This window comes from Ochotona curzoniae, unplaced genomic scaffold (genome assembly GCF_017591425.1).
Source record: "Ochotona curzoniae isolate NIBS_2020 unplaced genomic scaffold, NIBS_Ocur_1.0 contig_517, whole genome shotgun sequence".
In the NCBI taxonomy this organism is placed as follows: domain Eukaryota; kingdom Metazoa; phylum Chordata; class Mammalia; order Lagomorpha; family Ochotonidae; genus Ochotona; species Ochotona curzoniae.
In genome coordinates, this window is record NW_024466454.1 from 2,197,693 (window position 1) to 2,211,281 (window position 13,589).

The 13,589-nt window shown below is 36.7% G+C and overlaps 1 protein-coding gene across 3 annotated transcripts in view; it reads right to left on the bottom strand.

Moving 5' to 3' along the window:
- Positions 1 to 13,589, bottom strand: part of PDE3B (phosphodiesterase 3B) — a 121,215-nt gene that overhangs the window by 30,070 nt on the left and 77,556 nt on the right. For 2 of the 3 annotated variants that reach the window (XM_040989067.1, XM_040989066.1), the window contains exons 5-7: positions 5,504 to 5,610; positions 1,907 to 2,114; positions 1,287 to 1,360 (exon numbers count right to left, since the gene is read on the bottom strand). In XM_040989067.1, the coding sequence (XP_040845001.1) occupies positions 1,287 to 1,360; positions 1,907 to 2,114; positions 5,504 to 5,610 (389 nt within the window). The remainder of the gene's footprint in view (positions 1 to 1,286; positions 1,361 to 1,906; positions 2,115 to 5,503; positions 5,611 to 13,589) is intronic. The other variant, XM_040989068.1, reaches the window with a different exon arrangement.

Consider the following 13,589-nt stretch of genomic DNA (forward strand, 5'->3'; position numbering starts at 1 on the left):
GCTAAAGTCCTCACCTTGCATGTGCCCAGGATCCCATACGAGTGTCAGCTCATGTCCCGGCTGCTTCATTTCCCATCCAGCTCCCTGCTTGTGGCCTGGGAAGGCAGTAGAGGATGCCTTGGGATGCTGCACTCATGTGGGAGACTCAGAAGAAGCTCCTGGCTCCTGACTTCAGATCAGCTCAGCTCTGCTGTTACGGTAGCTTTGGGAGCAAATCAATAGATGGAAGGTCTTTCTGTCTCTCCTGCTCTTTGTAAATCTGATTTTCTAATAGGCAAAAGAAGGCAATCTGATGTCTTCATTGTAATAACAGGCCAAAGATAAATAAGCATCACTTAAGTATAGCTGGTAACATGCTACTCAATTAAATGCAGCTGTATATTCTCTGGGGAGAGGGCCATGAATCTGGGATTCCATCTCAGCCTTAGCAAAATCTAGCCATACTACAGATAAAAGTTATTAATCAGATGTACCACTTATAAATCTTTTCCTCAAATTATGGCTTACTTTTAATTTCTTATAAATATCTTCTTCTCAATCTATGGTTTGTCTTTTTAATTTCTTATTGGTGTCTTGATATGCAAGAGTTTTTATTTTGTTGAACCAATCTGTCAACTTTTTTTTTTTGGCAAGGCAGAGAGACAGAAAGACAACAGGAACAGAGAAAGAGAGATTGTCTATCCATTGGTTCACTCCTAAAATGCCCACAAGATCCGGGGCTGGGCCAGGTCAAAGCCAAGAGTGAAACTTTATCCAGATTTCCCCATGGGTGACAAAAACCCATGTACTTGAAACTGTTGCCTCCCTGTGTGTGCATCACCAAGAAGTTGAATCAGATATAGAGGCGGAGCCCAAAGACAGGCACTCCAATTGGTGTGCCAACATCTGTGACAAATACACACCCCAGTAACATTTCTAACTTGAAGATACAATAACATATTTAACCAAATTTTAAAACAATTCCTCTCTATAGATATATTTATGCAAATGCCTTAGGGCTTTGATTGCAAAGTATAAATATTAGTATAAATAACCCACTATCTATGCTCATTAATCATAACCAAGATTATAATATTTGTAAAGCACATCTCTTCAAAATATTATCACCATCAACTATATTATAGTTTTATTCCTATTCCCTCTGCAAAGTAGGTAAAAATACTGTAATCTTCATCCCGGTAATCTTCATTTTCAAGAGAGATAAAGCACAATACTTGCATTTATGCACTTGAAATAAAGGTTTTAAGATTTTACTGTTCCACTCACAGACACTTACGGAACCTCACCTGATTTTTCACTGTGGCAGGCCGTATCATCTGATTCAGATGTTGAAACAAATTTCAGTATTTGATGCCCACAGCTTGTAGGATAAAGTAAATACATGTGATAAATGAGGCAAAAATTTGACATATACATAATTTGAAAATCTCAAATTTTTAACATAGATCCCAGTTACAACACATTCAAAAATCTTTATCTGTTTATAAGCTTAGCTGGCTTTATATTAGAAAGCATTTGTGCTTCCCTGAAAGAAATAATATATTTTTTAATGACATTAGGATGTAAGAGAAATATTTTTATTACTATCAAAGCAGAAATTAAACACAAAAAAAATTGGGTACTATGAATAAGCACAAAGTAAATTACACTGAAATAATTCTCTCTGTATACAATGATATGGTGTGTAAAACAGCAATACATTTTATCTCATACAGAGATCATTTAATTAGAAAGTTTATAATAGAATTGAAATGACAAAAATCTACTTTCAATAAAAACTATCAGGTATAGAAGCAGAAAGATTCAGTCTTAACCCTTTATCTAGTTACAATATAGAAATAGAAAATTGTCAATGCTTAACACAACTTACATTTTGGAACAGAAAATAAACATTTGAACAATTTACCTGTTACACAGATTGCCACCAGAATTTCTAAGTTGATGAAAATCTTGTGTATTAGGTACACTGTCCAGAGATCTGTGCAAAGTCACTCCTGGCTTCGGAACAAAGTCAACAATATCAGGAAATTCTATAGGTGACTGATTCGTTGGAGAAGCAGCAGATACTGGTCCTTGGCTAGGAGAATGAATAGGGTTCAAATTGGCTAAGACACCTGAAAAAGTTAAGAAATGATTCAGGCAAGTAAATATGTATGTATGTATACGAATTCATTGTATAAGTTTGTGTTTCAATGAGTATTTCCCTCCTTTAGAGAAAATAAAGTATCCATAGTTAAATTGCAAAATAAATTTCTACTTGGGTCTTCAGGACATTTTAGGAATTTATGTAAATCAAAGAGCTGGCAGACAAATGAAAAAAATGTTCAGGTGTCTAGCAATCTGGTGAATGCAAATAAAAACTACGATGAGTTTCCACCTAACTCTGGTAAGAATGCCCTACAACAGGGTGAAAAGGTACTCTACTCCATTGTTCATGGGAATACACACTATGGATATACAGTATGGAGATTTCTTAGAAACTGAAATAGATCTACCATTTAGCCCAGAAATCCCACTCCTAAGAATATATTCAAAGAAAGTGAAATCTTCATACAGCAGAAGTACCTGTATCCCCATGTTTATAGCAGTGCAATTCACAATAGCTAAGACAAGAAAACAACCTAGATACCCATCAACAAATGAAATGATAATGAAAGTTTGGCACATTTACTCCAAAACGGACCCAGATGGAAATCACTAAGCTTAGTGAAATAATCCAGTCTCAAAAAGACAAATCTCATATGTTCTGGTATGTGACAACTAATACACACAACACACACACACAAACAAGCTATCAACTCTATAATGGAGATTAGTGTACTGGGAAGTAAGAGATGTACACAGCATGCATCTTTACTACTGAATAACAGTAAGATTTCCATGGTTATCTTTGCTATAACTTTACATTATGTTATTCTGTTTTCTTCCTTTATTTCACTTGTCACGTCATGATATGATGATGTGTCAGAAAACAAAGATTTTAAAGGCAAAATGAATGACTATGCAATTGTAATAACTTAGGGATAAACAACGGGAGGGGGTAAGGGAGAGAGGTGATTCGATTCCTCTGCATATAAACTTGTATTTAGGAAAAAAGTAAAGTCATTTGAATCCTGTAACTTTCTTTATAGGAAGCTTTTTCTTTCTGTTATTGATTTTGTCTTGTAGCTTTTCATCTAAGGGGATGTACAGTAACTGTGTAATGGAGACTATCATATCCAAATGCATGCATCTCTACTTCCAGGTCAAAGATGGACTCCCAATACAGAAGTCAATTTCTCCCTTTATGTAATTTTAAGCCTTTCAAATTCACTGAAACTTAGAGTCAAACATGTGTCCACTATGATAAATTTGTGTTTTAGGAAATAACGAGCATTCTGCAATGGCTGGATATAGTACTTTATACTCAGTTAATTCAGACCCATTCATCGTGTTATTCAAATACTCTGTGTTCCTACACTGTTTTGCATTCTTATTCTACTAGTTAATGAGACTAGTGAGTTAAAATCTCTCAAAGATGAACACAAACTGTGTGCTTTATTTTCAGAGTCTTAACTTATGTAATAAACTTGATTGCTGAACATCGTAGACTTATTGGCTGCTTTCTTTCATTGGTTTTGGGGAATGATTCTGTTCTGGCTCTCTCTTTTCCTGTTCAGACTTCATTCACAAATGCAATAAATTTAACTGTGTTCCCCGTATCTCTAACAGTTTGTTCTAAATTGCCCATTATTTCTGCTTCCAGTGTTCTATTCATCACCCATTTTGCTCAATTTTCTATTCCCTTTAAAATATTGTTATTTTAAAAGCTTATAATTCAGGGTCTGTATTGCGGTCCAGCAGGTCAAGCCACCATCAGTGACACTGGCATTCTATAAAGAGGAGAGGATTGAGTCCCAGTCACTCTTTCTAATCCAGTTCCCCGATAATCCACCTGAGAAAGCAGATGTCTTAAGTACTTGGACACCAGCCACCCCATGTGGGAGACTACTATGGCACTCCAGAATCTTGGCTCAGTCCTGCAACTCTTCGGGGAGTGAACCAACAAAAGCAAGATATCTCTCCCTGTCTCCTCTCTCTCACTCTGAATTTCTGCCTTTCAAATAGATAATTAAATCTTCTGATAAGATCCTGTAAATTCAACAACAATATCTTATGTAGATCTCTTCCTAATGCTTTTCAATAACATTTTTCCTACCTTTTCAGGTTTTATAGCTTTTTTTCTAATTATCTATAAAAATTTGTGATATTATATTCCATTGCAACTATCTACTATTAGTTATCTACTATTAGCTATAATATACTTTAAAATCTTTGCTAGTGTTAGGCTGTATTTGTGAAATATTCTCAGGAATTTCTGAGGCATTTTATAATTATAAAGAAAATTCGTAGTAGATTGACTTGTTAAGATACACTTTAGGTTTTATCTACTTTTTTCTTAAAAGATTTATTTTTCTTGGAAAATCATAAATACAGAGAGAAACAGAGAGAAAGATCTTCCATCCACTGGTTCACTCCCCAAGTGGCCACAATGACTGGAGCTGAGCTGATCCAAAGCCAGGAGCCAGCAACTTCTTCTAGGTCTCCCACATGGGAGCAGGGTCCCAAGGCCTTGGGCCATCCTCCACTGCTTTCCCAGGCCATCAGCAGGGAGCTGGATTGGAATAGGAGCAGCCAGGACTCAAACCTGTGCCCATATGGGATGTGGTACTGCAACCAGGACATGAACCAGTGCACCTGGGATCCTGGGCACTTGCAACCAAAGGATTAGCCAATCAAGCCATTATACTGGCCCGGTTTTATCTGTTCATACACCAAGATTTTGTTTCTCCACAATTACAATTCTACAAACAAAAAAGCAAACAAAACTGTTCTTCCTGAAGATTTTCCATTACTCTTGAACTGTAACTATTGTAACTATCAAGATTGATAAAACAGCTGTGTATCTTATCTTTGAATCCTTATTACCTAAAAAGGTGTCTGGTAACACAATACATGTTTGAAAGGTGTTCATCAAATGAATTGAGAAATGGCAAATGATAAACTAAAATTTCTTTGGTTTTAAGATTTGTTTATGTTATTGTCAGAACTACAGAGTCAGTAGAAGAGAGAGAGATACTCCATCCGCTCAGATGGCCAGAGTGGGGCTAATATAAAGCTGTAAGCCAGGAGTCTCTCTGAGTATCCCATAGGGGAGAAAGGGCTCAAGGCCTTGGGATACTCTCCAATGCTTTCCCAGGCCATCAGCAGGGTGCTGGATTGGAATAGGAGCAGCCAGGACTCGAACCTGTGCCCATATGGGATGTGGTACTGCAGGCCAGTATAATAGCTGACTGCACTATTGTACTGGCCCCCAAACTCAAATTTCTTAGTCATGTTCACTCTTATCACAAGTAATAATAAAATGACATTAAAAACTAACTATAAACGTGTAATGAAGAGGATTCACAATGCAATATACTTTGAGAACTCCTATATTCAAGTCATGAAGAATGGTTCTTACCAGCTCTTCTCAAAGCTACATGGTGAGTCAGGGACACAGAAGATGACCTTTGCTTTGGGATGGTCAGTATATTTGAACCGAAAGGTCCATTTAGGTAGCATCCTTGACTGAAAACAGAAAGACAAGAGGTTAACAATTCTAAAACCAAAAAAAAAAAAAATTTTCCTCTTTTTAAACTTAAACTCAATTACTAAGTACCTTTTTGTACATTTAGAGTTTAGATCTCTATCTAGTCTCTAAGGCCTAAAGGAGGAGAGAAAAGGCCTTTTCTATAGAGAACCAAACAGTAAATACCTTTGGCATTGCAGGCCACAAGGTCTCAATTGGAACTCATGAAGTCTGCCACTACAGGATAACTAACATACATCCGTAAGCAATAATAAATTGGTTAGCTGTGTTTCAACAAATCGTTATTTACAAAAACAAGTATGCACAAGTTCACTGGTTATGGTTTGAGAACTGCAAGCTGAAAGAAGGTTATCATTATTACCAAGAACGTTTTTCTTTTTAAGATTTATCTATTTTCACTGGAAAGTCAGATTTACAGAGAGAAGGAGAGACAGAGAAAAATATCTTCATCTGCTGGTCCACATCCTAAAGGCTGCAGTGGCTGAAGCTGAGCCTATCTAAAACCAGGAGCCAGGAGCTTCTTCCCAATCTCCCACACGGATGCAGGGTCCAAGGCTTTGGGCCGTCCTCCACTGCCTTCCCAGGCCACAAGCAGGGAGGCAGAAGGGAAGTGGAACAATTGTATATAAACCCGCGCCCACGTGGGAAACCAGCACATGCAAGGCAAGGACTCTAACCACTAGGCTATCGTGTCAGGCACAGGGATTTTTTTTAAACATATGTTGCTGGTTCTATCCCTAAGACTAGCTTTTAGATACAGGATAAGGTATTAATTTAAATTTTGTAAAAATTCTTAGATAATGGTGATACTGGTGGCCCATAGGTCCCACAGAGAGCCACTGGCACAACATACAGTTTTTGGTTATTTTCCATTCCTCTCCTTACAGGTATTGACTATCATTCATACATTTATTTCCTAAAACTGAAAAGTCTAGTATATATTTAAGGTTTTTGTGGAAAAAGCTAAAATATACAGGTAAGCATAGCATACATGAATATGACAAATAGAACAGCTTATTAAGTCATTACCAATTCGATGGTGTAACATATACATACATATGAAAGCAATCCCATTGTTGATGTGAAACACACCATGAATCTTGTTTTCCATATTCACTGGCCTATTTTAGTGACAGTCGAGTCTGCTACAGTTGAAGGTGCTACAGTTTCAAGGACATATTGAATTTATCTAGGTTCATTCAACTTTTATTAGCGTGGCCTTAGTTCTCAAGCTGTTCCTCACTCTTCCCATATTTCATCTACATTGATATTCTATTTACTCAGGAAAGATCTACCTGTGTGTTGCACCGGAAGATTTTCGCTGATGTCCCTTAAAACATTTACTCCTATTTTATCATTCATCTGCGTCTTCACTGGACATTTGGCACAGTGCTTGACACTACGGGTGTTCAACAGACACTTGTGGAATAAACACCACTAGCCCCTTTGGGCTCCCGATGTACAGTATTATAAACAGAGCTTTTCGGCTCTCCAGTTTCAGGTAAGCGGACTTTCTTTCATTGTCTAACTTCTATTTCTTGGGCTTTCCTTGGACCTTTCTTTCAGAAATATTTATTTTTATATCTTCACAGAAGAAAAATATTCTACTTTAGAAAGAAAGGGCATGTGAAATCAACTGGTATCACTTCATTAAAATTCCATTATTGATATTACCAAAATTATAATTTTAAGCATTATTGATTTAGATTGACATTATTTTTGATTTAGATTTTTATATACTTCATCTCTTTTAGTCATCTTATCAGTATTACTGTGATTTCCGTTTAACAGGAAAGCTGAGAATTTGAGACTCTAAATAATGTTTCTGCATTCACCCAACTAATAAATAGCTGAACCAAAATTCCAATTCCAATTTCTCTTCACTGAACTGCATGCGTATTTCCACAACACAATTCTGTATTTTTGTCAATTACTCCATCTATAAATTTAGAGATTTTAAATAAATAATTCTTAGGTGCCTTCTGACCTTGTATTTTTTTTTCTCAAGCCAGTAGTAATATTTACCTAACATTACAGAAATAAGCGGTATGCAAATAATAATACCAATTTAACTCATTTCCCTATCAATGCTCAGTAATTATTTGTAAGTATTTATTACTTTCATGTAAAGTGAGAAAGATTGGGACAGAAGAAAAACCTGGGACAATAGTCAAACAGAAAGTTTTGTGTACTATGTCAAAGTCTACTCCATGATTAACCTCAAGACAAACAGTGAAAAGTCCCATCTAGAACCACAGGCACAGAATTGCTCCAGGTCAAAGCCAGGAGCCAGAAACTCCATCCAAGTTTCCCATGTGACTTGCAGTGCCGCAAGTACTTAGGTCACCTTCTGCTGCTTTGCCAGGAATTAGCATGAAGCTGGACCAGAAGCGGAGTAGCCAAACTCAAACTGGCACTCTGAAACAGGATGCTGTCACCACAGGTAGTAGCTTAACCTACCATGTTACAACCCAAACCCTCCATAGTTTTCCACCTTAATCCAGGTTAAAATTATATCATAAATTCATGTATCCATGTAGCTGTTTATAATTGAGTGTTAAAAGTCAAAATGTAAGTTCTCAAATCAGTTCCAGGATCTTTTTAATACCTGGGCCAGAACTCAGTGAAATAACATAAAGCAATACTGAAGAAAGACTAGAGGTTTTAATTATTAGTCACAGTTCGCAGGAGGGTGATCAAAGTCAGACCTGAGAATCAACCTCAACGTCAAATGCACATACTACAAAAGATGATATATGTTAGTCATTCTTAAGCCATATACTGGGTTGACTTCTAGCCAATCCAGTTTGTATCATGTCAACCTTTTTTTTTTTTTTTAACAGCGATTGTATGAATCTGATAGCTATATGATGTCTATATTTAGAGAGCCACACTTAAGATTCTAAGAAGCCCTCCTGAATTTCTGAAATATCTCAGGCACGAATTTGAGATGCTAGTTCCTGAAGGTCATTTTTAGGGGCCATCCTATTGTCAGGAAACACAATCATTAGATTTGGATAGACAGTTGTGGCGATAAATGCTAAGACAAAGATTGAAAACAAGTCTTTTTAGTTCAGAATCGATCAATAGTTGACATTCCACAGGGTAATTTAATACAACTTGCTAACTTTTCCCCAGGGAAATTCTGTTGGGGAGGAAAAAAAAAAAAGAGTGAGCTATGAGTCAGCTTAAAGAATGAATCACCTTCATTTTCTAATGAGCCATGAATACACATCTGTCTACATCAGAGCAGGCCGAGTCACTTCAGGCAAATTAAGGACAGGAGTTTAGTCATTCTTTAACCCTAAAATGCTAACACTGGAATTTAAAGACAGACAACTGAACTATCAACTAATCTAGAAAAACAAATTCTTCATAGTAATTAAATGAGCCTCAGAGGAGTATGGCTAACAAAAGCTAGAAAGTGAAAAGTCCCATAAGACAAATAAAGATGCTATGGAAATTTGGAGATGAAACAGATCACTTTCCTTGAAGAACAGAGGAGGAGCAAGTCAGGGTCTTACGATGTGATATTTTGAGGCAAATTGAGGATAAACAGGTGTGTGTGTGGCTTAGTGGTTAAGACGCCTGCTAGGATGCTCATATCACATGTCAGATTGACTTGTATTGAGTCATAGTAACATTCTTAATTATGGCTGCCTGCTAATGCGTACCATGTGAGGCAGCACAAGATGACTGAAGCAGTGGGAGCATGTTACCTATGTGGGAGAGCTGGTCTGAGTTCCTGGCTCCTGGCTTTAACATGGACTAATCTAGCTATTGTGGGCATTTGGAGGGTACAAAAGCAGACAGAAGATCTCTCTGTGTGTCTTTCTGGCTACATCTGGCTCTCTGAAATAAATAAGTAAACTTTATTTTTAAAGATTTTTTTACTTGAACATCAGATTTAGATAAAGGAGAGACAGAGAAAGATTGAGAGAGAGAGAATCTTCTATCCACTGGTTCACTCTGGCTGCAATGGCCAGAGCTGAGCAGATCTGAAGCCCTGAGCATCATCCAGGTCTCCCACGCGGGTTAGAAGACTCAAGCCATTCTCCACTGCTTCCCCAGTCCATAAGCAAGATGCTTCATTGAATCTGGAGCAACTGGGACTAGAATGTGTGCTCATATGAGATGTCAGCTCTACATGGGGGGGACTAGCCCGTTGGGCCACTGCATCAACCATAATAAATAACATTTAAAAATACAATATGTAGAAATGTGAATGAGTTTTAATCTAGTTAAGTTCTTTTTTTTTAATGAAAGAAAGGCACAGACACGGACAAATAGAAAATCAAAAGCCTGAACTTGGTTGTAATTTTAGATGACTAGAGGATATCATATTGGAAAGATATTTTTGGTATTGGAAAAGAACATCTTCCTCAATAAGTACAATGTCAAATCTTCTATGTAACCAACAGTGATAAGCTGTTATGGTGACTGCCCAAATGAGACTACTATTTCTTTTGACCATGGTTATACATATCTCCCTTACTACTTTTTTCTCCAAGCAAAACATGAATAGCAAAATTGCCTAATTCTTTACACAAATAAGGCATTACTTTTTACCATGGTACATTATGTGTATATCATTTGTTTGTATTTCAATTGCATGAAAACATAATTCAGTTTAATTTTCAAATGAAGGCAAGCTAAGAATAAAGCTTTCAGAGAACATCAAGGATGAGATAAAGCAAGTTACATGTGTATTGTTTTCAACTAGGAAGCTTTCCAAATCATTCTTTTTTTCTTACTCTTTTAAAGATTGCTCATCTATGCCACTTCATTTAATCTTTTAGAGTAAAATTGAAGCTTTGTCATAAATACTGGCAGGATTTCAAATCCAGACAAGAGGTTTGAGCACTACTCTTTTAGACCCAGTATACCTCAACAATATGATACTATATTTTCTACCTTTGTCTTAGCAGAACAGTAAACTTGTAACTGTTACTAAAGAACTATATTACTGTGATTATATGGGTGAAAATGGTGGGAGAGGAGACCTGGGAAAGAGAAAGGGCAGGGAATGAGAGGAATCTATGCCTACAAAACTGTATCATAGAAAATGATAAAAATAATTATAAACATACGTATATATAATTCATCATGATACAATTGTATAGGTATAGGGGATATCTTCTCTCACCTTCATATCTTCCCTCTCATCCCTCCTACTATTATTCCCCAAATTATCACAGTGGTGTAGTCCATTTAGCAACAGTTGATTTGCTATTATTTAAAGGCATCATTACGTGTTCGGTAAAGGCAAAGGTGGAAAATCCAGTATTATGCGCTATGGGCATATTTACACGACTCAAAAAGGGAGTCCTACTTTGATATTTTAGAGATGCATTCTGCAAGTGTAGCTTTACTTCCTATCATGCTAATCTCTGCTGACCACTACTTTTTAAAAATGTTTCATTTATTTAGTTGAGTTTGCAGAAAGAGAGCAAGAGAATGAGAGTGAGAGACTGAGAGGAATCTCCCAGCCACGAATTCACTATTCACATATCTATAACATACAGGTAGAAACTCAAACCTTTGTCTCCCACAGTAGAGGTAGAAACCCATCGTCCCTGCTTCCCGGGCAGAATATTAGACTCAGGAGTCACAGCTAAACTAGGCACAGACCTCAGGTACTGCAATGAGTAACAAGCGCGTCAAAACTAGCACCACCAAGAATACCTTGATTTAATTTCATTATTTTCACAAAAAGTTTGACATACCATCATGCACTCATGATTTCGTTTAAGGAAAACTTCCAGTGAAAGGGAGAAGATGAATTGATTGGGGTAGGACAGTGGAAATGAAAAAGCTAATTAAGATGCTAGTCCAACAACCCCAAATAAGTGATAATGTAAAGCACGAAAGAGTGTACAAAAGTGGTGAAGAATAAATGACCATAAAGGAAAGATATTGCTCAGATAAAATTCACAACTGTTGTCTGTAAAGTAACAAGATATAAACAAGTTTTTAAGTAAATCAAATTTGAAAGCAGCCACTAAACAAGAGGATTACAACAGTTTGCCAAAAAAAGCAGGGCAAAACAACAGATGAAAAAGCAGCTGAAAGGAAAAGCAACCTAGTTAGATGACAAGAATAAGAAGTTCAGTACTGGAATCATGTTAAAATCACAGTGTCAGTTAAAATCAATCACAGAAATGAATCAGAATTCAAAGCTGAGATAAAATCAAGACTCAAAACTCTAGTAAAGGTGCCAGCACTAAGCCTCCGCCTACAGCACCAATTCATGTCCTGGATGCCCCACTTCCAGCTCCCTGCTTGTGGCCTAGGAAAGCGGAAGATGGCTCAAGCCCTTAGGCCCCTGCACCCACATGGGAGATCTGGAAGAAGCACCTGTCCGGAACAGCCCAACTCCAGATGTTGTAGCCATTTGGGGAGTGAACCAGCAGATGGAAGATTTCTCTCCACACCCCGCCCCCCGTGGTTTCCCCATTCAAATAAAAATAAAATTAATCTTATAAAAAAAAAACCCTAGTATATATGATTCTTCTTCAGGTCCTAGAATTTGCTAATTTTTCTACTGAGTTTTCCTTTTCCTATTGACTTGAAGGAAATCCTTAAACATTTCTGGACAATTATTATTTAGTATCTCTGTTACAAGTCGTGAAATACTTGTTGTTCTTTGTGGTGTAAAGTATGTTTCTATCTTTCCAATTTAGAGAACTAATTCTGTTAAAATTTTTTGAGTAGTCTATTTTCTTTCATCACGAATGTATACCCATTCTATCACATAAAAAGCAATATACATGAGGGTTTCATATTAATATTAAAGTGCACACAGTATTAGGGATATATCTTAATATCTGCTACAAACAGTTTTTTCCCATTTTGTTCCTTCTTAAAATAATCTCAATATTTTTAGTAATTCCTCTTTTATTTGTCAAGTTCTATGAAAAACTCTGTTGGCATCTTAACCAGATACATTGGTTGTTTTAATTAATGTGGAGAGAACTGGCATTATTCTAATGTATCTTATAATCCATTATCATGACATACTATTTCATTTCTTCACTCACATTTTATCTCCTTCATTCATATTTTCCTCACATTTCATGAATTCTTTCATAAAGGTACTGAATCATATCCCACAGGCTTATTATGAAGGAACTAAACATTTCTGTGCCTTTCCTAGATGAAAGGTTAGTTTTCATCTTTTTCATAATTTTAAATGTGTTTCTATTGATGTACAGGGTTTCTTTCGAAACACTAACACTTTATTTATGGGCATCCTTCGGCTTTCTGGGTAAGCAAGAATTTTCTACATATTTCTTTTTGTCCTTTATGCTTTTTATCTATTATTCCTGTTTCATGAAATCTTCTAAGATATTAAATGTGATATTGAAAATTATTATTTAAAAAAACTAGCAAATGAGCTCTTACTTCTAGAACACTCTAATAAATTCAATGTGACTCCAGAGATACAAGTCTATTAACTAGACTATCAAAACCTTAAGGTTCCTTAGGTAAATGTAATTACACAATAAAATTAACACCTTCATTATTTGATATAAGAGGGATCTTCAAAAAAATTCACGAAAAGGTATTTTCTATAAAAAACTATGCATGGGCCTGATGCACTAGCCTAGCAGCTAAAGTCCTCGTCTTGCACACGCAAGGATCCCATATGTGCAGTGGTTTGTGTCCTGACTGCCTCGCTTCCTCCCCATCCAGCTCTCCACCTGTGGCCTGGGAAAGCAGTCAAACACAGCCCAAAACCTCGGGACTCTACACCCACGTGGGAGACGTGGTTTGGGCACAGATCAGCTCAGCTCTGGCCACTGTGGCCACTGGAGTGAATCAGTGGACAGAAGATCCTCTCTGTCTTTCCTCCTCTCTATAGATCTGACTTTCCAATAAAAAATAAATGAAAAGCTTAATAAGTTTAAAAAAACTACGCATGGATTCCTATAACTTTTTATGGCAAAATAATCTT